The 26590-nt window shown below is 42.0% G+C and overlaps 2 protein-coding genes across 2 annotated transcripts; one reads left to right on the top strand and one right to left on the bottom strand.

Annotated features, from left to right (window-relative positions):
- The first annotated feature begins 5985 nt into the window (after positions 1–5985).
- On the top strand, positions 5986–14356 carry ufl1 (UFM1-specific ligase 1). The gene is made up of 19 exons (XM_079179824.1): positions 5986–6165; positions 6388–6533; positions 6733–6761; positions 6907–7004; positions 7655–7769; positions 7910–8040; positions 8218–8276; positions 8369–8515; positions 8826–9001; positions 9095–9274; positions 9658–9784; positions 11066–11188; positions 11419–11539; positions 11627–11793; positions 12060–12190; positions 12393–12473; positions 12553–12638; positions 12742–12922; positions 13867–14356. Exons 1-19 carry the CDS (start codon positions 6089–6091, stop codon positions 14101–14103), a joined length of 2412 nt encoding a protein of 803 aa, XP_079035950.1. The 5' UTR covers positions 5986–6088; the 3' UTR covers positions 14104–14356.
- Positions 14357–15589: 1233 nt separating this feature from the next.
- On the bottom strand, positions 15590–17427 carry lyrm2 (LYR motif containing 2). Its single transcript, XM_079180715.1, has 3 exons — positions 17341–17427; positions 16406–16546; positions 15590–15975 (listed from the first exon to the last, which is right to left on the bottom strand). The coding sequence occupies exons 1-3, from the start codon at positions 17383–17385 to the stop codon at positions 15895–15897; spliced, it is 267 nt and encodes an 88-aa protein (XP_079036841.1). The 5' UTR covers positions 17386–17427; the 3' UTR covers positions 15590–15894.
- Between the last annotated feature and the right edge of the window lie 9163 nt (positions 17428–26590).

Raw genomic sequence — 26590 nt, 5'->3', positions numbered from 1 at the left:
ACTTGTGTCACGGTGCTATGAGGTCACAGAGTGTTCCCAAACAGAAAGAGAAAGTTTAGTGAAATCATTGGAAGCCTGTGTGTGTGTGTGTGTGTGTGTGTGTGTGTGTGTGTGTGTGTGTGTGTGTGTGTGTGTGTGTGTGTGTGTGTGTGTGTGTGTGTGTGTGTGTGTGTGTGTGTGGATCGGTGGTCATTGTGCAGCACCCTCATTACACTTGGCAGCAGCGGGTACAACCATAACCTCTTGGACAGCTGACGCATTCTCTCTGTTCCCCTGACTCTCTCCCACTCGCTGCTTCTCTTGCCAGCTACCGCCGCCGCTCTGTCTGATTCGGCAGATACGCTACACAGATTGAAATACTGTTGAATTAGCTAAGTATTCAGCAAAATGTCTCCGCTGAAAGAGCTCTGTTTGTACATGCTGTGACCTCGGCACACTTTTTTTTATATCGCAATCAGGGAAATTAGCCGGGGGCTAAAGGCACTCTGAAGCTTTTTCTTTTTTTTTTTTTAAACCCTGACCTAACCGGAGCTCTTAGCTGTGGGGCAGCAAACATTTTGCACTGCTGTCTTTTGAAGTGGGTATATGAAAGGACCTAAATTTATCTTAAGAGCTCAGTCTTTCATGAAAATATACTTTGACAGAAACACTCTAAATGTCTGCAAAATGTGTTTTCTACTTGTTTGTCTCAACACGTTTTGGGTTTTTTTTGGACAGAGATGAATGCAGTTTTGTGTCTGTTCTGCAATAGACTTGGCCTGAATGAGTAAGTTCCACCTACATGTGGCCACCATCACCACCATCCGCTATAATCACTGTCAGGGAGCTAGCACCACCCACCTCCACCTCGAGGAATCAGCGAGAAAGAGATGAGAGCTGAGATGTCAACACCATTGGGAAGGCAGAATCCACCTGGAGCTGCCTGGTGTCAGTATCAGGCCTCATGCTAGCCCTGCTCTATTTTTAGCCTGGAAAGACGGGGGCGAGGTTGAGTCAGATTTTTGTTGGCTGAACTTTCAGAAGTCGAATAAACAACAACGCACCATAAAAACCTGTGCGTTTACCTGCACTCAGAGGCAAACTGTGGTTTATTGCTACTCTGGTTTTATTTTACATGGCTCCATTGGTTCCACCAGTTAACATTGTTAGGAAACCCGAGCAGTCAGATGTTCAGGCAAGTTGTGCACGAGGTATTTGGAAGAGAAAACAAAGGATAGACCTACTGGTAAAACATGTTATTATCCACAACAGCTTGTAGCCTGACCTCCTGGTTACATATTGGTTTATTGTAGGCCCACTTACTGTAGTACCAATAAAATCAATGGCCGGAGCTATAAAAATAAAACCCAATATAATGAATCCTAATTAACGTGTTACTGTCAACTTTGTGCAGTGCTGAGATTTCATTTTCTGGGGGCCACTTTAAGACAGCACAACAAGCTGTAAACATTAGCATATCACCGTATAACCTTGTTGTGGTGCCCATGTTAGCAAACAGTTTCCTGTCCAACAGACACAGAGCGATGTTAGCATTCATTTGGAGTTGAGTTTCTGGCCGCCTGACTGTAAATCCAATATCTACTCTCCTTTGAGCTCTGTTTTGGTCTCCACCAACTCCTGAGAAAGAAATGTCTGTCTCTTGCTAAATGCTATGGGCCTACTATGTTCATCAGATAGTTGCTAATTTAGTTTTTCTGCTGTTTGGAGCTGAGCAGGTTGTGCACAGTGGGTTTTTTTGTTTGTTTTTTGCTGCGGGAACAACCTGCTTTCCTAAAAAAAATTGTTTACATACATCAAAAATGCATTGTCATGTATTTTCCCCCAGATTACGTTTGTTTTTGACGTATCACAAATATGTTTGTAATCATGATCTGCAGAAGTCCGTGTAGGGAGGACGTCCAGGTGGTTGGGACGGGTCTAAAAAACGCTTTTCGTGTCCTGTGTGAAACCAAAAGTCAACGTTGACTTATTTTGATTTACGTCCCTGACTAAACCTAGTGGTTTTTTCTGCGTTTTTGTTTCAGTTAACCACGCAAACCATGTGTTCAAAACGGCAACCGTAATGCGGGGGAATCCCTCGAGATGTAACTGGAAATGCAGTTTAGCTGTATGGGAGCGTACTTTTATTGGAGTAAGGAAATTGCCTGTAAACACTGATAACAAACAAGATTATTCACAAAACCCCCAAAAAAGAGCTGAAAGATGCTAAAAAGGTCAGAATTAGAGCTGAGGGGAAATGCAAGTCATCTGATGAGCTAATTATCTGTGGGTTCATCACTATAAGCAACCTTTTTCACTTAACATATTTAGTACACTTTTAATATTACATGTTGATTAGTGCAGCTATATACACCATGTATATAAAAAGGCCGGTTAAAGTCACTGGTATAGGGAGAAATATGATCACTGATCTGCTCCATGTATACACGGACCGTGCAGATTGTTACAGTGCGTGAGTTTTCAGAGTAGCCTGGTGTCTTTTGGGTGTGTAAACCGACTGCATGTAACACATTTCTCATGCATTTAATAAAACAAAACGGATCATTATTAACAAACACCTTTCTTGTTGTTCTTCAAAGCAAATTTTCCACACAATCAACAGTATCTTAAGTTCAGTTGTTTGAAGTCACCGGAGAGACGTGTTTGCCGCTGCCGAGGCGATTGTGTTTACTCACGGACAACTTGATTACAATTCAAAGAAGCAGTCTCCCCGTACTTATTCACTGAGGAAATATGACCTCAATTCTTATCAGGGAAGCTTTGAAGTTTGAAATTAGACTGAGGAACTTTTAAGAAGATGGCTAATCAAATACATTTTTTTCATTTAATTTTTAATATCAAAGCTTTTGAGGACTCAATTAGCTACTTGAAGCTACTTTAGACTAAGATGTATTAGAGGGTCATAGAGAGCTGAATTGCAGACGGGCCTGTGATATAAACCGGTTGTTTAAGTAGTTTCTGCCCACTATCTCATAGGATGCATAAACAGTCTGTGTCGGGGATGGGGAGATGCTCGTAAAGCATAACAGCTCTGTGAATGACATCATTCAGGATTCCAGCGCCATCACACAGCAACATAAACCATGGAGCATCTGGTTGTTGGGTGTGTGCATAAATCCAATCCGACTCCAGTCTGTTGAAGGGAGCACTCTGGTTACACTGCTGCAAAACCAGCATGACAGAGAGAAACGTAAGGTCCACATGGTGGGATGAAAGAAAGTCATGGAGAGTCAAAGTCATATTGGTACATAGTTCCACATATTATCTGCGCAAGTACTGAATTCAGAAATCTTTATTTACTGAATCACAGAATCATAGAGATTAAAACAAACATGTAGGATTTCATGTATTTCTTCAGTGACTTTTATTGTACTTGAGCAAGCGCAGTAAAATGATTGAGGATACAAATGTAAAAAAAACTAAAAACGTATTTCCATAGTCGTCCGGCATGTAAGAGATAAATGGAAACATTGCGCTTTAAGTCAGACAAGACAAAATCTGAAATGTAAATCTACATTCAATCGAGTACAATTTTGAGGAACTTGTACTTTCCATTTTGTGCTGATTATTGTACTCCATTACATTTATTTGACAGCTGAAACTACTTATTATAATAAAAAGCGGACACACAAATGCATCGGTAATAATAATCTGATGATATCGGCTAATATATAATAACTGTAATAGCTGTAAATACTGTATGATAACGCAACAACCGGTGGCTATATGAACAGATACAAAAGATGTTTGTATTTAGCATGTCTACTTTACAACTGAACTACAACTGCACTTAACAGGTAACTAGGCCGATTTACAAATGTTTTAATGAATTCAATGCTAATTAATGTTAATTGTTCTGCATCTTTGCACAATTGCTGAAATTCATATATGTTTTTATTAAATGCCACAGAGCTTAAACTAGTGTGCAATGCCTCTCCTTGGACTGGCTTCCTGTTGTTATATGTGTTTGTATAACATTAACAAAACACAAACACACTAACATTTAAAAAACACCATAAAACCTCATTATAAGTGCCTGATCAGTTATATACATGACTGATCCCTCAGCAAAGTTATATTTAAAATTGTTCACAAACTCCTTAACAGATTTTTTTTGTCAGTAATAAAGGTTAATACACGACTGCAATCACACCATACTCGTGTTAAAATGGCCCGAGCATAAAACATAATAAAGCTAATAAAAGCTTATTTACATTTTGGCCCTAAAGGGGTTAAAAAAACCATTTCCCTCTCAGCTGCTTCAGAGATCCCAGAGAACTGCAGCGGTGTACAAAAGTGCATATTTTCCCATGGAGGTAGATTTCATTTTTAACTTTGTTTTAATATACAACCCTCCCATATTCACCCCGACTGTGGTGACATAAACCTGTGGCAATTGACTAAAGATGCATACTTCCACACAGTCACAGACATCAACATGTTCAACGTGAAACATTTGTCTTCCCTGAGTTCGGTGTGTCCCCTCTTACGCCGCTACCCGACCAGGTTTATGCATGCCGGCTGCTCTGAGGCGCTGGAATGGGACGACCAGTTATTAGCTGCCCTCTAAGTTATTTGGGAAATTCCATTAAAAGGCCTCTAACAGAGGGGGATTTTGCAGCGGCCCACCAGTTTTGCTTTTTTTTTTTACAAAGATCTAATATTCAAACGGGTCGGACTGGGACATTCCTCTGTTCTGTTTTCTCCACTTTCAGAAGAGGCAGCTAATGCCACCCACACACTCCTCTGAAACCAGCCACAAAAAAAAACCCCTCCATAACTTACTTTAATCTCATAATATTCCTTTACCTTGACTGGTCATTTAAATCTGAGCTTGAAGGCAGAGAATCATATAATATATCCTAAAGTTTGAACAAATCCACTTACAACTTTTCTCCTCATTCTAAAACTTTGCCCGAGGCTACTGCTTCCTTTCTTCTTGACTCTCATAGAAAGTGTGTATGTCACACAGTATCCGAATACAGCCACACTATATACACGCTATATATGGAGGTTGGTTATGAGGAGGGCATTTTTCGAGAAGTTATTAAAGTGTCCATGGCTGTGAGTCACTTTTGCCAGACACAGAAGGACAGTTTTCTCATCGAGATTGGACTTTTTGACAAATTAACTTGCAATTAATTACATATAAGCCTGCAGTGAATATGCATATGACATATAATTACAGTATTCCACTCCTACCAGGTCTTTGCTGGCATGATGGAGTGCTTTATACAACACAGCACCATCTGTTAAACTCCCTGGAAGGAATTTAATGGCTTGTAGTCTACTGCTCCCTAGAGGTCACAGGGTTCCACTGCAGCTTGTGTTGCTCTAGCTTTGATATCATGTTTCACTGTGTGGCAGAGGCAGGAATGCAGTTAGAGAAGGGGATTTCCAAATGTTTTCATGTCAGGGAATTTCAAGTGGAATAGCTTTTGACTGCAGAAAAAAGCTGGTTAAAAGATGTAAATCTTAGAAAACTTCAAATGATTTCAAAGTCTAAAAACACCTTTGGTTGGTTATTTAAACAGTAAATGTATAGTGCCTCTTTGTCCTTTGTATGTGCGTGTATATACGTTTATATATTTTTATATAATGCTATTTCAGAATATAAAATGTTCACTTAATTTATTTATTTCTTGTCCTCTTCTGCTTCGATGATTCCCTGTTGCCTCTAAATTTAATAGAGATGCAATGAAATCTGTGTTGCTGAAATGTTGTACTTTGCTTTTGTGTCTAAGTTAATCACTAGTTAATTTTGAAATAGCTGAACTGCTCCAGCTCCAGATCGCCTGTACCATCCTAATGTTCCTCTTAGATCTTCTAAAGGAACCCATCATTTCAACGTTATCATAGTGGAGCCATAGCAGCACTAGAGAACATCGTTGCTTCAGCGCGCTTATTGTTGGGCAGAGGAAATTTGGTCCTTTTGGCTCTCGGTTGTACGTCACTGTAAATGTTGACGTGTGGTTAAAGCAGAGAGCTGTCCCGTTAGCCAGTTAGCCGGACCTTTGCTCCTTGATAGTGGATGGTTTAGAAAAGCACTGACAGCTGACTGTTTTTGCAAACACATAAACGTTTAATAATGGCGGCTGACTGGGAAGAAATCCGAAGGCTTGCTGCCGATTTTCAGAGAGCACAGTTTGCAGACACAGTGCAAAGGTAAGCGCAGTTTACACTGCAAGCAGCTGCTAGCAGCGAAGCTAACGCTAGCTAGCATTAAACTTTCATTTAGAAGTAACGCCGCGAAGCTAGTTGTGAATTGTCTCCTTTCTTTTTACAGCTGTCGTTAGCAATAACAATACAAAAATAATATACATTAATATAATTAACAAGGTGGGACGGCCCGAGTGACAATATAATAACGTTAACCTTTTTCTTCAGGCTATCGGAGAGGAATTGCATTGAAATTATTGCAAAACTGGTCCAAGAGAAGAAGCTGGATGTGATGCACACGCTTGACGGAAAGGAGTACATCACTCCGTCCCAAATCAGCAGGGAGATCCGGGATGAACTCTACGTCCATGGAGGTCAGTTTACCAGCCGAAGTAGCATGAAACACATGTTACAGAAACCTGTCACATGGCTTAAAAACGACATGTAACATTCACGTTCTATGGGAATGTATCACTTCCTGTACTCTCTGTTGTCATATCAGTGATGCTTCACATAAGTAGAACTAATAGTGGCTTGATAACAGTGAATACATCTTGTAATTTTATTTCACAGGGCGAATCAACATCGTGGACCTCCAGCAGGTGTGTATTAGCAAGTTGAAGTATTGCATTGAGCCCTGTGTGTTACCCACTGTGTATGTATAATGATACACACTATTCATGTTCTCTGAAATCTGTTATTAACACTTTTTTTTAAATAACTGTGTCTTGATCTCCCTCCTTTCAGATTATCAATGTGGATTGGGTCCATGTTGAAAATAGAGCAATGGACATTGCCAAGTCCGATAAAGGGGTTCAACTTGTGCTGGGACAACTTATTGATGAGTGAGTATTAAGTGACTCTTTGATCACACATGGGCAGTGTGCGGCAGTGTGGGTCAAAGCTGTGCAAATACATTCTATTTGATGACACTGATGCAGCAAGTAGTGCACCTTGTGTGAAAGAAATTAAACGTGAACAAAGACGATCAATAGAGGTATCCTGTTTAAAGAGCGTGCTTCATTAAAGACATCTTTCTATTCTGGGATACTAAGATCAACATAAGATACATCTTTATTGATCCGGAAGGGAATTCTTGTGCCAGAGATTGATCAAAGAGTTCAACAGATGAATAAGAAAAAAAACGATAAACTAAAAATATATATATTTATATGAACAATAGAGTATTAAGTGTATAAGTAGTAATACTGACACCAGTGCAAAATAGAATAGCAATAAGAGTAAGGTATATATATATATTTTTAAATAAAGAAAAGGAAATTACAACAACATATGAGTCAAAATAAATAAAAATGTCGTAGAAGTTATGTATAACACCAGTGCCAGAAATACACTACAAACTAACCAGTTAAATCTAAACTGAAGTGTGAAACACGGATCTAAATTCAAAAGGCAAAAAGCAAAATGAAAAGCAAATGCTGAGAAAACATTGTCAAACCTTCTCAGTACGTTGATCGTCTCGTCTATTCTGCAGCACGTACCTGGACCGATTGGCCGAGGATGTGAATGACAAGCTGCAGGAGGCCGGTTTGATCAGCATTGCAGAGCTGTGTAAAAACCACGACCTCCCGGGAGATTTCCTATCTGAGGTGAGTCACATCGTATCAGCAATGAATTATGAAATGTTGTTATTCAAGACTATCGATTAGTAACCTCGGCTTCAATGACCTATGGTGTGGCTTGCTGACTGAAGTCAATGAATGGCTGCATGTTTTCTACTAAATCTCAGGAGCTGTCGAAGCGTCTCGGGAAGCTCATCGAAGGAGAAATGGACCAGTACAACAGGGGGGTCATATTCACTCCAGCTTTTGTTGCTCGTCACAAGGCCAGGATACGAGGGCTGTTCAGCGCTATTACAAGGTCAAACGACAAGATATTTCACACATTGGGCCTCGTGCAACAACACGTGTCATAAGGTTTTGGGGCAATTTTGGATTTAAAGGAATATTTCACCCCAAAGAGTACAATATTGTATCTGCTGTCGTATTGTTTTGAATGTCACACTCAAGCCCCTCCTGTTTTACTTCATCCTTGTAGGCCGACACCTGTCAGCAGCATGATTGGAGCGTTTGGATTCCAGGAACATCTCCTGTACTGTAAGGAGAAGACGGCTGATGTGGTTGTTTGTTTGACTGGGTGTGATGTGTCTCTGTGTTTTGATGTCGCGGTGGGTTTTGTTGTCGCCCAGCTGTCCTGGAGGAGCTGGTGAATACTGGACGTCTCAGGGGAAGCGTGGTTGGAGGTCGGCAGGACAAGGCCGTGTACATCCCCGATATTTACGCCAAAACGCAGAACGCCTGGGTGGACTCGTTCCTCCAGCAGAACGGATATCTAGGTATGGCTTTTAGATGATCACGATTAAAGTCAAGCCTTAGCCCTAAGCAGACCAACTAACCTGCAAATACTGTCATGTTGGGGTCGTCCTCTCATTACCTGAGATTGGACAACTTAGATAATTACAGCAGCCTGTAGTTTATGGTACAGGTAGTTAATAGTGGTGTAACGGACCATTGTCGATCCGTACGGATCCCCCCCCCTCACGGTTCGGCACGCATGTGAACCGCGGATTAATTACAGTTTCACATTAACCATCGCAGTGTGAAATAAACAGTCTTAATGACTCTGATGACGTCCGTCTCCCACAGAGTTTGACGCGTTGGTCAGACTGGGGATCCCCGACCCCACCGGCTACATCAGGAAGCGCTTCAAGTCCAACAAGCTGCTGTTCCTCAGAGCAGCCTGTGTGGGTCAGGCTCTGGTGGACCAGGTGGAGGCCTCCGTGGAGGAAGCCGTCAACTCCGCCACATGGACGGACATACAGGTGCTCACGCCGCTCTTGTCTTTACCCGAGTCACCATTTTATGGTAAAAATATTCGTAACTTCCGTTCTTCATTCCCGCTCTCGCTCTTTTAGCCGATTTTGCCCAGCTGCCTGTCAATGGAGGACGTCGGGATTTTGATCAACCAGGCGATGAGAAACACCAACGTCCAGTCCTCTGCCAGAGTGCTGGGGGAAACGGTCGTCGTCAGCGAGAAGTTCATCAGCAACTGCCTCTCTTTGTTCGACGACGCCATGCAGCAGAAAGCTCAGAAGGTACGCAGCTCCAGACAGAAGCTCCTGTGTAGCGTTGGGTGGCAGAACTACTGTGTTTTACAGTATAGGTAATGCAGAAGTTCACAAGTGCTACAGTTCCGAACGGAAACTTTTAGCCGTCCGCTGTTATCAGCAGGTGTAGAGGTTAGCACAGCAAGCCGGTTGGTGTGCGAGTCAGTCACACTATGGGGAGCGCAGAGGAAATGTCAGGTGGAGGACTCGCCTGCTGGTTCCCGGTCAGTTACAACAGCAACGGAGAGAGAGTTGTGTCTCAGACCACAAGTTGCCAATGGGCAAAATGCACCCTGCAGGAGGTGCATATATTACATATAAAACACTTTGAAACTAGTGTCTGAGTGTTTTTATTTGAATGTGTCTCTCAGGAAGTGAAGAACAATCCGGTGTTTCTGATAACTGAAGATGATCTGAAGCAAGCATCCATGCTGACGGAGGGCTCAGCAACTTCTAAAAAGGACAAGAGAGAAGCAGAGCGCAGGAAGAAGGCTACAGGTTGGTCCTCCCCCTTAACCCTGAGACCACACACACACACACACACACACACAACAATGCTTTTGCCACAATTATCCTGTCCCCTGACAAAGTTCTTATATCTGAGTGTTAGAAATGTGGATCCTCTTTTTGCCAGCGTTCTTCAATGTGCCCGCACCGCGTTGTGACCTGTCACAGACCCTGAAGACAAAAAGACTAAATAATTAAAGATTCTTTTCCCAAATTATTAATCATCTGTTCTATAGAATGTCATCAAAATGATGACCATCACAAGGTCCCGGAGCCTCAGGATGTCTTAAAATGTTTTTTTTATGCCAAAACCCAAATATATTCCATTGATAATCATGGATACGATGTATTAAAGCCATTGTAGGTTAAAAATGACAGAACTGGGGGCGAGGGAAATATTATAAGAAAAGAAAAAAACTTAGATATTCTCTGACCTAAATTTGCGAGGGGAAAAACTGGATATTCTGAGAACTAAATGGTTAATTTGTGAGAAATTGAATATTCTCTGATATGATAAAGACATACATTTGCGAGAAAAATATATGAGAAAGAAAAGGGGTTTGTTATGGGTTTATTTTGAACAAACCAGAGTTGGTTATTGTTCGACAGTGGAAAGATTAAACATTAAAGAGCAATAACGCGGCTGTACCTGGTTTAACAAGAAGGATTTCACTCCAACAAAAAGCTCCATCTCTTTAGGGGCCGTTCCATAATGTTGTCAGACACAATAACGATCCGAGCCGGTCAGTGGCAAAAACAAGCACTTGATGCAGTGGTTTCACTTTAACACTGATCTGTAGCTTTATCTTCTGTCTTCATCTTTTTAACCTGTTTTCACTGCTGAATCAGTTTTGACGTCCTGGATATAACCTTCAAACACATATTGTAAACCTTTCTGTCGGCCTTTTTTAGTATTTCTTCAGGGAGTGCAGTTAGTGACCGTGTGGGCTCCATGGCCGCTCTGACGGCTTGATGGAGTAGCAGCGGGGGGGGCGGGGCTTAGCGACGGATAAATTGTCTCCAGGAATGAGCACGTTTTGGCTTCACTGTGCAGCTGTTGTCACATTCATCTATGAAGGGGGGAACGGTTCTCTCTGCTCACTTTAAATCTCACTTTAACGTACGAGATGATTTTGTTAGTATGCAACCAACACATGGGTGATGTGGAAAGTTGAAGTCACCAATGCACATGTACGGCTGGCTTACTTTAACGTGCAGAAGGGGCATGTGTTCTGGGTTTATGTCTCATCTGTTCACCGTTTGTCTCCCCAGAGGGCAGCGGCAGCGTGAAATCGGGCGGCGGAGGCAACGCCAGAGAGATCCGCATCCGTAAAACCAAGAAGAAAGGGAGGAAAGACGAGGACAGCGACGAGGAAACCGGACCCTCGCAGCAAAGTACAGTCCCGGCCGCAGAGCTGTTTCATCTTCACGGGGACATAACGTCTCTATGTGCACATTAAGCCTGTTCAGTGAGGCATTTTACTGTAACAAGAGCGTAATGGCTGGTTGGCTAGAAATCTCTCCCCTGGGTTGTTAAGCTCTTCTTTTTGTTTTTTTTCATGGAAGACAAAGGTAACTGTAGTATCCCTGTGAGACTAATTAGCTTGTGTTTTACCTTTGCCAAGATCGCAGTAAACAGTCTGCAGCCCCCTTTATGGCCCAGGAGGAGATCGTAGCAGTTTTAGAGGAGAGAGTAAGCGACTGCCCCGAGGAAATCCTCTCCGAGCTGGCAGAGCATTTAGTGAGGTAATTCACAGCTTTCTGTCTAAAAAGTTCGCTTTTTTCCCGCTGAGGACAGTAAGTCAGTCCTCCTCACTGTGAACATCTCTCCAGGCCTCTAGCTAAAGCCTACCAGGAGGTGCTGCGGACAGTGTTCATGTCCTCCACCAGCTCTCCGTCGAGGGCCAACAAGAAGCAGAGCATGAAGGATCTGCAGGAGGAGATCGCCAGCATGTACAACAACATCCGACTCTTCGAAAAAGGGAACAAGTTCTTCTCCGGTAAATCCTGCTCTCGAAGTCTTTGTAGTGTGACCAAAAAAAAAATAGTCTCATGTCCAGTTTATTAGGGCGCTGAACCGCTGGAATTGTTGTCATTGTTCTGAGTTTGTCTCCGTCAAAGACACGAAGAACGTTGCCGTTATTTCTTTGATAGCAAGTACCAAGTAAAGTAATGCTATCGCTCAACACTGCCAATCACACACGTCACATTGCAATGAATCTGTAAATAAAGGGAGAGGATTCAAAGTTGTCTTCTTATCCTGCAGATGAAACCCAGGTCCACATTGCCAAGCACATCCTGAAGACCCTGTGCACCGACGTCACCAACATCTTGGTCAACTTCCTGGCGGCCGACCTGATGATGTCCGTGGAGAATCCCGGCACCATCACCAACGAGGTTGGAGGAAAAAGTTCCTGCTCTTGTTTTCTTCCATCGGCTCTCTCGGTAGCCTTAAATAACAGCGTTCAGCCGGAGAGGCAGAGAGCCCAGATCACATTTTAAATCACGTTGGCGCTAATTAGGCCATTGTTTGAAATGCACTGTGGGACTTATTAGAGCTTGGACTTCATCTTTAACGTCTCTTGATGTGTTGCCTCAGGTCAGAGTGAAGATTTTGGGCAAACTGTCCGAGGACACCAAAGGACCGCTCATGAAGCTGCACAACTGCCTGAACGGCAAAGTGAGTACGTTTCCAGTCCGTTTCATCGTGGGGCTCAAATACAGGGATGGAAACGTCTTCGCTCTTTTGTCCTCCGCAGACTGTCGAAGACTTCCTGACCAACATAGAGACCTGCGCAGAGGTGTGTGGCTTCATGCTGAAGAAGGGAGACAAGAAAAGGGAGAGGTGAGGACATGTTTTAGAGTTTGCATCGTGGATGTTTTGTCTAAAAATGCTTCCATTTTGAAGTTGTTGCGGTATTGACGTACGTTCACCGCGCGTCATCCAGACAGGCGCTGTTCCTGCACCGTCAGGCTCTCACCGAGCAGCTGAAGGAGGCGGAGGATCCGGCTCTGGTCCTCCACCTGACCAGCGTGCTGCTGTTCCAGGCCAGCACCCAATGCATGCTCCACGCCCCTGGACGCTGCGTGCCTCAGATCATCGGGACCCTCACCGGACGGATATCCACGGTATGTCTTGACGCTCGCCGACTCGGCAATTCACGCAACTTATATGAGGGGGAAGGTTTGTGTGAGGTGAATCGATATCACCATTCTACTAGCTTCTACCTTTGCGATTTAAAGATCAGTGCTTCTGCTGCCGAAGACGGAAATGAAAGGAGGAAGAGGGAGTGAGACGGCCTCTGTGTGCCATTACCAGATTATCATCATTCCTTAATGTACAGACATTTCAAACACGAGCCGTACATGACGAGAATACCTCGCTCTCTCATTATCTTTCTCTCTCCGGGGGAGCGCATTAACACTCTGCCAAACCTCCACATTTCAGAGGAAGCTCTAGTTGCCGGATCTATTTTAGAATCAAGAGCTGCAACCAAATCACGCCTTTCTTTTGTTCAAATTACTTTTACCGCCCCTGTACGGTGACACTGGTAATTGGCAGTAACCTTATTATGCACTCTATAGCTGACTGGATTGAAGTCTCTCTATATATATATATATATATATATATATATATATATATATAGATAAAAGTCAAAACACTCGCAACGGTATTATCTGCATTTTATGGTCAGTTTTTTTATGTTTTGATCCACCATTTCAGTACTTCATCACACTTCAGAGAATTTTCCCCCAGTGACATAAGAAAAAACATAAAACCAGGTCAAATAAGGTAAAAACATACATCATCTATGTAGTACAAAGTTTGTGATAGACAGGTTTGTATTGAAAACCCACCATAGTGCAGCTTCAGCTTAGTCATAAATGTTTGTGCTTCAGTCTGGTCCAAATGCTTCAGCAAACGTTGGCTACACACATCATCTCAGCACTGTTTTCATCTAGACTCTGCGTCTGTCTGTAATCGCCATCTGCCACAGTGTCGGTTTAATAGAGCAGTTGTTCGGTGGGTTAAGCCGCTGAATTGTTTGCCTGCGTCCATGTGCCGTTTGCAGGAGCAGCAGCAGCTGCTGTCTGCCTACCAGAGCCTGGTGGTGAAGCAGCTGGTGAGCCAGAGCCAGAGCAGGAAGCAGCAGCAGCAGCAGCAGCAGCAGGAGGAGGAGGCCGAGAACGATAAGGCGGAGGAGCAGGAGGAGGAGGTCCGCAGCGTCCGCACGCAGCTCGCGGCCCTGACGCCGCAAGTCAAGGACCTGATGCTGTCCCAGAGGAAGACATCCGTCACGGAGGACTGAACATTTCAACGTTTAGAGAAGAGGACGTCGAGAACGGATTGAGGATGAACCTTTTAATGGACTTACATGTTAAGATGAATACGCTTAACTCTGCTAGATCAGCTGTTAATAATGTATTTTATGTGATTTATCCATGTGGACTTAATACTTAATTATTAAAAGGAAATTCCTGTTTGGGATGTCACCCTGTAAACCCAATTGACGTGAAAATCCTCAATGAGGTTCTGATTTTCATGCATTCATTAAAGCTCTCCTCTAACTCACGTGTTTGACTTATTTATTGTGAATGGTTGTGGAGTCAATGGGCCTCATGCAAGCACCACTTGTACGGACAGATTTCCTCTACAGTGGCTTGTATGAGTGATTTTGAAGCATTAACCAATTTTCTCGTATTTTGTTTTCTTGCATTCAAACGCAATATTTGAGTTGTATGAGCGACCGGTTATTTATTTTTCTCCATTCATTGGCATTAGCAGGTCCCTTCATTCTGCTGCTGACGCTGTTAGAAATGATTCTTTCCTTTACGGAGCTCCGAAAGCAGGACTTCAATATAGTACATATGGGGCAGAACGCACAGCCCTATTTTATTGGAGCGTTAATTATGCAAATGTTCAATTTGGGAACCCTGGGACTGAGTTCCAGGGGTTTACTCTTTTGGAGGCACGGGAGATCCAGAACCAGGACCGCACAGAGCAGACTGTCAGACCTCTGCTGCAGTCAAACTTGAGATTACCTAAAGGGAATCTAATGCTCGCAAAAAATACCTCTTTAGTCCACAGGGAATGTCAAAATCAACACAAATTAAAATTAAAATTAAAGTTCTTTGTAGTAGCGTTAAATAAGAAAACGGTCAAATAATAAATACACAAATGTGTTTCATTTTAAAGCAATAGTTTGGCTCGACACATTGAATAAGAGATTGGGAAAACAATTACATAATACATTATCGTATTCGTTTGTTTCTGCACTGTACGTTTGCTCTGGTTTATGCTTTTAGATACTCGTTTAAAAAAGGAGATGCACTAATGACTTCTGGTGACTCGTAGTTCTGTTGAATACCGATGTTGAATACACTTATTGTAAGTCACTTTGGATAAGAGTGCTAAATGACTAATGTAATGTACATTGCAACGAATTCTTAATTGTTTTATCTTAAAATAGTTACTTCAAACACTACTTGGGAGCTTATTACAAGTATCTATGGGTGGCCAGTAGTCCAAGTTTCTATTTCTTTAAGAGGTGATAAACACTAGTACACTGCCACTCAAAGGTCTGTCATATAAAAACAATTTTTTAATAATCAACTAGAACTTCCCTACTCAGGTGGTACCGGTACAATCAACTTAGGGCCTGAGCCCATTAAGACAGTTCAGAGTTGTGTTGCTGTACGTTTGATGTAGTGAAGCTCATACATGGTGATGAATTGTTTTTATGATGCCAGAAAACATTTAGCATTTTAAAAAAAAGAGAAAATTCTGAGTTCATGTTCATTAGTTCCTCTTTAATACTTACAATATATATAATATACAGCACACACAATAGATGAATGAGCTTCCATTATGATCCTCACCACTGTATGCTGAACGGCAGCACAGGAAAGGAGAGGATGATGCCTTTGGGTCAGTTCCATCAATCCATCCATTAAAAAGACGTCCAGCTAAAGCAGAGTGTCCATACGTTCCGCATCAGTCCCTTACAATGACTACTCTGATCAGAGGTGTCCCTGTCCACACTTAGAGTCTCCAGAGTACGGATCCAGATCAGTCCACCGTCCACAGCAGGTCCCAGTATTTAACTGCCGGCCAAAGCCATAGACGTCTGCAGCTCCTCTAAATGGTTGTTAGCTTGTGTGATCATCATACGGATGGCATCCTGAGGGAACAATGAGAGGAAGAACAGCAGTGCAATGTGTCTTGAGTTTATAAAAACAGATCTTAAGTATCAAGCACAACCTTATATTTTAAAAGAGTACTATAATACTTAATTTTCTGTAACTCAGCAACCAATATACTTCCTGTTTACACGGACACCCGCATCCCCAGTGTACATGAATAGTCATGTGGTATTCGTTTTCAGGCTTACTATGGACGGAAATCCTTCCGAAAACATGTGCTACAACGCCAGTATGGACGTAGATCGTTTTATAAAACCCCGGTTTTTAACAGAAATATATTAGTGTGGATGTAAACGTAGGTCCAACTTTCAGATAATATCCTGATTAACATAACTCAGCTCTTCACTCTATCCAACAGACAGGCGGGGCGGTTCTAGGCGCCCTGGCAGGAACACATTATCTTCTTACCTTGTCTGTGGCATTCTTATTCCTCTTGAACTCGTCTCTTGCCCAGTCACTGAGGTACTTCCTGTCTGCCTCGTCTGGTACCTTCCGTATGGTCCTCAACATATTTCTGTAAATCCCCAAAACCCGTTGTCTCTGTAAAAACTGTCAAAGAATCAACAGTTTAGCAGGCCAGCTAAAAACACATCTTTTTGTGAAAAGTCTGGCTTGGGAGAGTCAAGTATAATCAGAATATCACAATATAATAGTTCCTTGTCATAGCACAGACTCTTACACAAGTTGAAATGAACTCCATGTGATATCATGCAAGGACTGAACTAAACGTTGGAGTAAACAGTGTCGACTGCCTGGTGAAGTTAACTTAGATGCTAACACTGGTTTAGCCTGAAAACTAGCTAGCCCTCCAAACAGTCTGGAGGAACGTGTGTTGTGGAGTTTTCATGTGCCATGGATATATCAAAGCCGGACTCATGTATAGACCCAATGATCATATACCCGAACTAACACATTCATAAAGGCACATTTAAAAAATGGGGCATGCAAAGGTCTCCGTATGAGTATGTTTTGACTAACCGTATTAGCGTTGTTTGTTTGCTAGTACCACCTCCGTGGTAGTAGCTTAGGTTCTGCCAGTAAAACAACCGCATAAACTATAGATTATTTTAACAGTTAAGTCACCGTACACCGAAACAAGTTGCAAAACAGACAACAGTATTACTTGAATTGTATAAACGATTAAAGATGGACAAAAAGATTGCAGCTACCAATTCACTACAGACGTAGCGTTAGCCAACAAGCTAACGTAGCTAGCAAGATAGCATAGGAGTTGCTGTCGACCGGAATTGCGTTACAACTGTGAAATGGCTTATAGTGTGACAACCAGTCCAGCTCTTAGCGATATGAAGTGCAGTGCTCCTTCCGTTGTTGTGTGTATTTACCTGTTTTAGCGAAAGCGCTGCAGACGGCAACCTTGAGACTCCCATGTTACGCGGTTTCACAACCGGATGTTGTGATTGCGTTACTTCTTTTCGTTCAATCGCGGGTGTCAAACGTTGCCTATGAGGTTTATACCGCCACCTAGCGTACCGGAGTATGTATCGTCACGGTGTCCTGCCTCGGAGCAGCGCTAGCCTCATCAAAGAGTGGCCCAATCCCAATGCCCCCCCTAAAGCCTCAAACCCTGAACCCTCAAGGATTTACTGACTTCACCTAGTAAGTGGGTGAGTGTGAGACACTGTGAGGGCTTGAAATGGTGTACATAGGAATGGGACAGCACTTAGCTGCAACATATCACCTGACCATGAAAATGACAAAAACATGATGTACAATTATGGGTATTTATTTTATCCTCCCTGATTTAAACGTCTTCCAGGCTCTTTCTTCACAAGATGAGAGGTAATTTCAGATAATCTATTAACTCGTTTTTGTCAAAACGGATTCTATGACAAAATCAAATATTTGATGAATAAATAAATAAATAAATAAATATCCTCTCATTTTCATGTATTTTTTTGTTCCATCTTTAACCCTTAAAGTGTCTGAGTAAATGTAATACTACAGGCTGAACACACGTCCTCTTTGATTACCTTTTTTTTTTGCCTCTCCATGCGTCCACTGGTTACCTCATGTTTAACGTCACATTGCAATGATTTGTGGGTAATTCCCTTAGGCAAAGGGTTCATAAAGAACTCAAAACGTCTGTGAGAGAGCCCTCAAACACTCGATGATTTGACAGTGGGACAGCCCTAAACCCTCACGGACTTCACGGGAGCGCGCCTCAAAGTCCGTGAGTCCTTAAGGCCTGGTGAGTCATCTACTCCGACACCACAAAAGATTTATTACACAAAAAAGGACTCACCCAGTAATAAATTAATATAATGATCAGCCTGTAATGAATTGAAGTAATGAAAGTTTTATGAGCTGTTGCTTTTCTCCTGCTAAGTATCCTGCAATAAATATCTATAATGCATGTAAAGCACGTATAGTCTTTAGAATTCATTGACAAGGCAGTGAAGATTACTCATGGTTGTAAAAAGTTACGTATTACTGTGTGCCTAACAACAATAGATCCCTGAATGGTTATTCTAGTTCTTAGTCCACTAGACTTGGCTAACTATAGACCGAGCTCTAACCTTCCCTTCCTCTCTCAGCTCCTTGAGAAAGAAGTCTCAAATCAGTTGTGTGACTTTCTACATAACAATAGTTTATTTGAGGATTTTCAGTCAGGATTTAGAGTGCATCATAGCACAGAGACACAACTGGTGAAAATAAATAATGACCTTCTAATTGCATCAGACAGACAGAGGACTTGTCTCTGTTCTGGTCTTGTTAGACCGTAGTGCTGTTTTCAACACCATTGACCATAACATCCTATTACTTGAATTCTTTAAACTTCGGCTCCTAAATCCTCCAAAGTTCCCAAAAGGACCTCTTTAGATGTCGCCATCTTTCCTACCTGGCAAGATCCAAAAGATACACGTAAAAAAAAGCTGTCTTGTAAGTGTATGTCCGACGTAAAATCATGTCAACTTTGACCTATTTTAACATAGTTTTGTTTCGTAAATTACACAATCAGCCAACATCATGTATATAAGTTACATAACAAGCTTACTTAGTGTTTCAAACGTTATTATTTGGAAACGGGTAGAAACTGAGACGCTGTCCCTGAAATGTCCAAAACAGATGCTGGAGGGGAACGCAGAGTGTCATAGTTACCACAAGAACGGTCACACAGACATTAGCTGATGATGAACCGTGATGAGGAATCGTTTCGGATCTTTTATATTCTGTGCAGGGTTTCACCTCGCAGAAAACCGACATTAAAGTTTCTCAGAGTTCTTCCTTTTCTCCGCCCATCCGCGTAGTTAGGAAATGTTGGACGTGCACCGACAAGAGAAAACCTGCTGTACGGAACCGCTGCAATGGTCCGTTTGGTGTTGCGTTACTTTGGCCAAGCGGACACTCACGGAGGTTGCAAGTATAAATCCAGTTTAAGAGTCCGGAGTGAAAGTGTGTTGTTTTTTCGGAGTGTAAGTAAACCTGACCCTATGCTTACCCTAACTAAAATGTATTTTCCATAATCACGTCTTCCCCTAAAATGTAATATTTTTGAAAGTATACACATGTTGTAACTGATGATAATCTCAGAACCATCCAATATGGACATTCTTGTCTGGTTACAAAGTAGTTTTTTTATGCCCCCTGAAAATATTCAGCATGCTGTTTTGGACATAATGCGTTTCCATATTTGCTTGTGTTTTCTATATTTTCCGTGGGTGTTAATGAAGTTGTGAAGATATTACTTCACTTGTCTTATTTTCTTGTAATTTGTCTATTTGACTGTTATCTTGAATATCAGTGTGCTCCAGATTTGACACAAACGCAACAGAACAACAAGGAAGCTGCATTACATACACTGGAGCTTATCTGAAGTGCTCTACAGTCTGTGGATGAGGGACATCGTGGACTTTGTATTGACTAACTTGGCAGGCCGAGGCCACTGAAGAACAACAACGACTTTAGACACAATAAACATTTTATATCAAGTATGAGGACGTTAATACTGAAAGATCCTTGAACCTGGACGGTGCACATTAACAACATCATCCTTTGCTGTTCCGATGTGAGGGTCCCGGGACAGAGGATCTCGTGTGTTCACAGATTGTAAAGCCTCTGAGGCAAATTTGTGATTTTGTGCTATACAAAAAAAATTGAATTGAATCATCTACAGTAAAAATTCAATGGCGCATAGAATTACATTATATATGTAAAATCTGTCTGATTCAACATAAGAAGCAGAGCTCCAGTAGAATAGATATCTTGCTGGGGTGAAGAAGACCTTTAAACTCCAGTATTTTAGAAACAGATTTTATGTTTTAAAAGGTACAAATTCACTTAAACGTTTCTATAATGTGACACTTTTAGCTGCAGCTCTTTTCTGTTACTGCTATTGTTTACTAATGCTGGTTAACTTAAAACAAATACAAGTCAACGTACGAGAAATCTGACAATATTTATAAAGAAACATCAATATTTTATACATTTTTACTAAGAATTCTTCCTGTCTTCCCGGGGAAGGCTGATGCCAGGGTGCTGGAAAGGAGGCTCCGACCGTTTGTCGAACCTCGGATGCAAGAGGAGCAGTGGACCAGCTCTTCACCCTCGCAAGACTACAGGAGTTCTGGGAGTTTGCCCAACCAGTCTACATGTGCTTTGTGGACTTGGAGAAGGCTTTCGACCGGGTCCCTCGGGGGTTCTTGTGGGGGGTGCTGCGGGAGTATGGGGTGCCGGACCCGCAGAGATGGGCAGTATTTCTATTACTTGTAATTGAAATACGTATTTCAATTACTTTTGAGTATTTTGTCATTTGTATTTGATAGGGCCGATTAAAAATCTAACGTAATTTGTAACAAAACACTTTAGAGTGGAGTAATTTTGTATTTAAAATACTCAAAATACTTTCTCCACGAAACAAAAAACAGTTCACGAGTTCAGTCTTCAGATCATCAAGTTCAACGGATTGTCTCCTGAGCCAAATAACAAAAAGTGGTAGCAGTCAAAGTCTATTCTGAATCCAAAGTTACAGGTCAGATATGCTACTGGTTTACACGACAGGAGTTTGGTGCAAGTATCTTACCACAGCATCCTACATCAGACCCACGGGAAGCTTGAAGTGAGCTCTGAGGCAGACTGGCGCAAAGACTTCCTGCCCCCAGGTAGCACTGAAAACTGGCCGACCATCTTTACACTCTGCTGACGGCAGCCTGCGGCTTGCCCCACACAGTGACCTATCACTGGCAGGACTCAAGAGCGCGACTGAGTCTTCCCCCCAGTTCAAACACTCACCGTCAGCATGGCTCCGAGAAGCCAGCTACTACCTGGGGGCAGTTCTGAAAATATGCTGCGGCCTACCTCAGAGCTATCCAGCTGTCCTCTGTGGAGTTGTTTTTTTTCCATACTATACAACATTTCTACAACTGTGTGATTATAAATACCGTGGCTCATTGGGTAGAGGGGGTCGTCCGGTAACCGCAAGGGCGGCGGTTTCATCCTTGGCTGCTACATGTCCTGTGCCGAAGTATACCTGAGCAAGACACTAAACCCAGCCCACTGCTCCCAATATGCTAGGGATTGGTTAAATGCAGAGCTTGAATTTCATATGTATATAATGACGACTAAAATACATTTAATTTCATTATATTTTTTAAATAAAGATGTCTACATTTCCCTTTCTCTCCTGTAAGCTAAGCTCTTTTTTATTCTACTAAGTTAATAATCAATGTGAACAATTTGATATTCAAGGAGGGATTTGGTAATCCTAAAATCAGTATGGTGGCACCAAACATCCTGAGCCAAATAACAAAAAGTGGTAGCAGTCAAAGTCTATTCTGAATCCAAAGTTACAGGTCAGATATGCTACTGGTTTACACGACAGGAGTTTGGTGCAAGTATCTTACCACAGCATCCTACATCAGACCCACGGGAAGCTTGAAGTGAGCTCTGAGGCAGACCGGCGCAAAGACTTCCTGCGCCCAGGTAGCACTGAAAACTGGCCGACCATCTTTACACTCTGCTGACGGCAGCCTGCGGCTTGCCCCACACAGTGACCTATCACTGGCAGGACTCAAGAGCGCGACTGAGTCTTCCCCCCAGTTCAAACACTCACCGTCAGCATGGCTCCAAGAAGCCAGCTACTACCTGGGGGTAGTTCTGAAAATATGCTGCGGCCTACCTCAGAGCTATCCAGCTGTCCTCTGTGGAGTTGTTTTTTTTCCATACTATACAACATTTCTACAACTGCAGTTGGCAGAGCGCTACCGAGTCTTCCCCACAGTTCGAACGCTCACCGTCACCTTTGGTTCCGAGAAGCCATGGGCTACTAACCAGAATGTAGTTGTTAACATATACTGCAGGACACTCTCCAAACAGCTCAACACAGTGAGCATGAATCTGCTTACATGAAAGGGCAACACCCGACTGTAATAGGTTGAAAAGCCTCAGCCAACTAGCCGGATGATAGACCTTCACGTCAACAGGGAGCCCCCCAGGAAGCCTGACCACAGTCAAATAAAATAAAACTGTACTATAAATTATGAGCAGTTGTTTTCCCACGGCCTACCTCAGAGCCTCAGAGCTGTCCTCTGTAACGTTTTGGAAGATACTGAGTTTAATTTGCACAAGCACCTGGCTTCATACATAAGATGACACGTCAACATTCTAATTTATTCGAGTCAGAGAACAGTGCGTGTTCCATCCAGCATTCTATTCTATTCTCAAGGGCAGATAATGTCTTCTTTTATGAATTCACTATTTGCTAGTCCAGCGTTCACTATGTTTTCCATAGCACAGTTTTCACAAAACTCCACACATTATGACCAGTTAGCAGTAATGAAATAACACTGTATATTACAAATAAAATGTGTCTATTGCTTTGCAGAGTCTCAAGTCAGAACAAAAGTTTAAGCTGTTGCAAGTAACTCAACAAATTCTCCTTTTAACATTGTTAAGCTGTCTATGTTTGCAAATTCATATTCAAATGCTAATATATTGCATCCCGTGTACTTGATGGTAACTATAGCAACATCCAATCTCACCTGCTCCTGAGTTTGGGAATTAGTCAGTTAATTTAAGACCTTAAAACTGTTTTGAACTGAAGTATTTTGTGGTTAATAGTTATTAAGACAAATAATAATAAGTCTTTCTATTAATTATTTTTTGTTTGCGTGGCACATTTCACCGCTCTGATTGGAAGAAAAGATTACCCAATTTACATTTTACTACTATGACGTTTTTGACATAATATAGGCCTACTATGACTTTATTCAATATGCTATACTGTGACTTATTTATTACTTTATTCGACATGCTAAAGCTAAACTATGACTTTTTTAGCTTGTGAAGTAATTCATATTTTGCTAGCTACAACGTTAGCGAGCAAGCAAGCTAAGGTTAGCCAGCTAGCTGTAATTTAGCTACGTTGCATGGATTTGGCAACAACTTTTTGGACATACTTTATATGACTTTTTTCAATATACAATACTTAAACTTTTTAGACATACTGTAATATGGCTTTTCTTTGACTTGGTCCATATTATTTTGCGACAAAGGATGTTCTGCTTAATATTTAAAATGTAAAGGTATTGTGGACTCTCATCTTAGTATAAATATTCATTTTTAATTGAAAGCTTCCTAAAATTCCTCTTTTTGGGGTCCCAGTAAAGGAGGACGATGCTGTAGGATCTCTGAAGTACTTAAACTGCAGGCTTGCTATCTTAGTGAGTGTGCAGTATGAGAACAACGGAACTGTGACATCAGTGGCGGCTGGTGAAAAATCCCAGTATGATTTAATGCAAACAAATTAAGGTATCAAACACGCATTACTACTTTGCAGTTAAATATTTAACATTTATTCCAACACGAAAAAAAGCAGTAAATAAAATCTTATTTTTGTCACCCTCACAGGCAATTCAATATATATATATATATATATATATTAATATAAAATACATATATAGATATAAGCTATGATGAGTTTTCACTGTTAATTTACCATCTCAATTAAATGTTGATGCCTCCATGACCAAGTTAAGCAGATGAGACTGAGGACAACTATGTAGAAGAAAAGATGTTCACTTTGCCTAATATGTAGCTTGACAGACTTCTAATGTGTGCCCTGGTGTTCTCATGTTTCCTTACCTCCTCATCCCTCACTCCCAAACCTGGTTTTTTCATGTTTCCTTACCTCCTCATCCCGCACTCCCGTAACTGTCCGTGCTGGATCTGTTCCCGTTGTTTTAAGTTATTAGCATGACTGCATCCAGCTAGCCAAACCTGTCTGGTACAGCTAGTAGAGAAGCTTCATGTACTGCTTCCTTTTCCCGCTAGTCTGCTGTCTGATTGTGAGGTCAGGCTGATCTGGGATCAGCTCTTTGGCCTGTAGTTTCTCCTAAAACTTCTCCTCTCAAACGGGTCTTGGGGGAGTAGCCTGTGGAGACTTCTCCTGACGAGAACGCGCAGCTTGGGGCCAAATCGTTTTGGGACTAACAGAAGTGATGCCCCACGTTGTTTTATTCCTCCGTAATTACATTCGGGTTAGCACTGGGTATACACGCCAGCATCGCTGTACAATCTACATCTGCTAACAGGTTATGGGCCCAGAGTTATCCAGAGCTACCCAGGGTCACCCAGAGAAAATTATCCAGCGAACTACCACCGAGAGAAAAGTCGCAACGTACCGCGTGTCCAGTGAGAGTTCGCATACTATGCTAGCACCATGAGTAGGCGAAATTATGAACTGTGGGAGACAAAATTTTTGGGCCATCTTCGATTGCAAGGGCTAAAGGATACTATTTTAAATGAGCCCACCGAGGATGAAGAACCGGCAGCCTACGAGACGAAAAATGCCAAAGCATACGCGGAGCTAATCCAGTTTCTGGATGATAAAAGTGTGTCGCTAGTAATGAGAGAAGCGGCAGACGATGGGCAGAAAGTACTGACGATTCTGAGAGACTATTATGCTGGCAAAGGGAAGCCACACGTAATTAGTGTGTATACAGAACTGACTTTGCTTCAAAAGTCGAGCAGTGAGAGTGTGACGGAGTATGTTATACGCGCAGAGACCGCCATCACAGCATTGAGAAACGCAGGTGAGACATTGAGTGACGGGCTGTTAGTAGCAATGATTTTGAAGGGACTGCCAGAATCATTTAAGAAGAGGGAGATTGGGAGCTTGTATGTCATATGTGATGAATATTTTCTTGTTGATACAACGCCAAAGTTTATGTGCTGTTAAGTCCCATTAATAAAAATATATATATACATAATCAATCAAGTTGTTGTCTTGTAATAGCTTTGCTTAGTTACACTGACATTCCGTGACTGTTCTTCCTTTTTGTGGGGTTCACCAGAGCTTTGTGTACATTATAGCCCAAACCTGAATGCTCTGCTATACCAAATTGTGAGAAAACAGAAAATCCAGAAAAAAGTATTTCCTATATTTTAAATACAAAATACATGTATTTTGTTACATTTTCTGGCACCAGTATTTTGTATTTTGTTGTAATACATTTATTTGGGGGTATTTTGTATTTTGTATCAAAATACATTTTGATGTATTTTTGCCCATCTCTGCGGAGCCGTTACAACGGGCGATCCGGTCTCTGTACGACTGCAGTGGGAGCTGTGTCCGCATTCTCGGCAATAAGTCAGACACGTTCCCGGTGGGTGTTGGCCTCTGCCAGGGCTGCCCTTTGTCACCGGTCCTGTTTGTGACTTTCATGGACAGGATATCTAGGCGCAGCCGGGGGGTGGAGAACGTCAGGTTCGGGGGTCTCGGGATCACCTCTCTGCTGTTTGCAGATGATGTGGTCCTGTTTGCCTCCTCGGATCGTGACCTCCAGCATTCACTGGGGCGGTTTGCAGCCGAGTATGAAGCGGCGGGGATGAGAGTTAGCTGCCACCGCGACCCAACCCCGGATAAGCGGAGGAAAATGGATGGATGGATGAATATTATTATATGATATATGTATTATTATATTATACTGAATTGTCTGTGAGGGTGACAAAAATAAGATCTCCTGAGGTGTTTGTCAAAGTGTTATTTACTGCTTTTTTTCGTGTTGGAATAAATGTTAAATATTTAAATGCAAAGTAGTAATGCGTGCTTGATAACTTAATTTTTTTTTTTTGAAATCATACTGGGATGTTTGCTGAAATTGATTGGATGTGGCACAGCCCTACCTAGAACATTTTCCACCAGCCGCCACTGTAGAGAATAAACATGTAACTCTCAGCGGGAGGTTTTTAAAGATGTTGATCTTCCGATACAGTTTGAACTCTCAGTAGTTCTCGATAAATATAACAACATTTGATAACAGAGCGGCTGGTTTCGGAATGATGAACCTTGAGCACTTTAAGTTAAACATTAACAGTATGAATTCTTATCCGTTTGACCATAAAGCTCTGATGAAGTAGTTTTATTGTCCTCATTTTATTTTCCAACAGTTTGAAATGGCTGATAAACATCCTTCTCACTGAGATCAGATGACTGTCACTCATACCATACACCATCAGCTGCTGTCAATCATTTCTGACCAACAGTCTCAATGGACTTCAACACCAATGGTTTACAGCGTATGGTGATTTAGTTAAATTTGGTGGACAAAGGCTTTGCTATTTGAGGGAGCTCTC

The sequence above is a fragment of the Pholis gunnellus genome (assembly GCF_910591455.1).
Source record: "Pholis gunnellus genome assembly, chromosome: 19".
Lineage (NCBI taxonomy): Eukaryota > Metazoa > Chordata > Actinopteri > Perciformes > Pholidae > Pholis > Pholis gunnellus.
Note: the sequence above shows the minus strand (reverse complement) of the source record. Positions and strands in the feature narration are given on the sequence as shown.

Bases quoted from the DNA above. Each gene is read 5' to 3' on its own strand.
- ufl1 (XM_079179824.1), top strand. From the start codon at position 6,089: ATGGCGGCTGACTGGGAAGAAATCCGAAGGCTTGCTGCCGATTTTCAG. The intron at 6,534-6,732 runs GTCAGTTTACCA...TTTATTTCACAG, and splicing joins TGAACTCTACGTCCATGGAG to GGCGAATCAACATCGTGGAC. The intron at 6,762-6,906 runs GTGTGTATTAGC...CCCTCCTTTCAG, and splicing joins ACATCGTGGACCTCCAGCAG to ATTATCAATGTGGATTGGGT.
- lyrm2 (XM_079180715.1), bottom strand. From the start codon at position 17,385: ATGGGAGTCTCAAGGTTGCCGTCTGCAGCGCTTTCGCTAAAACAG. The intron at 16,547-17,340 runs GTAAATACACAC...ATTCTTTGACAG, and splicing joins CAGCGCTTTCGCTAAAACAG to TTTTTACAGAGACAACGGGT. The intron at 15,976-16,405 runs GTAAGAAGATAA...TTGTTCCCTCAG, and splicing joins ATAAGAATGCCACAGACAAG to GATGCCATCCGTATGATGAT.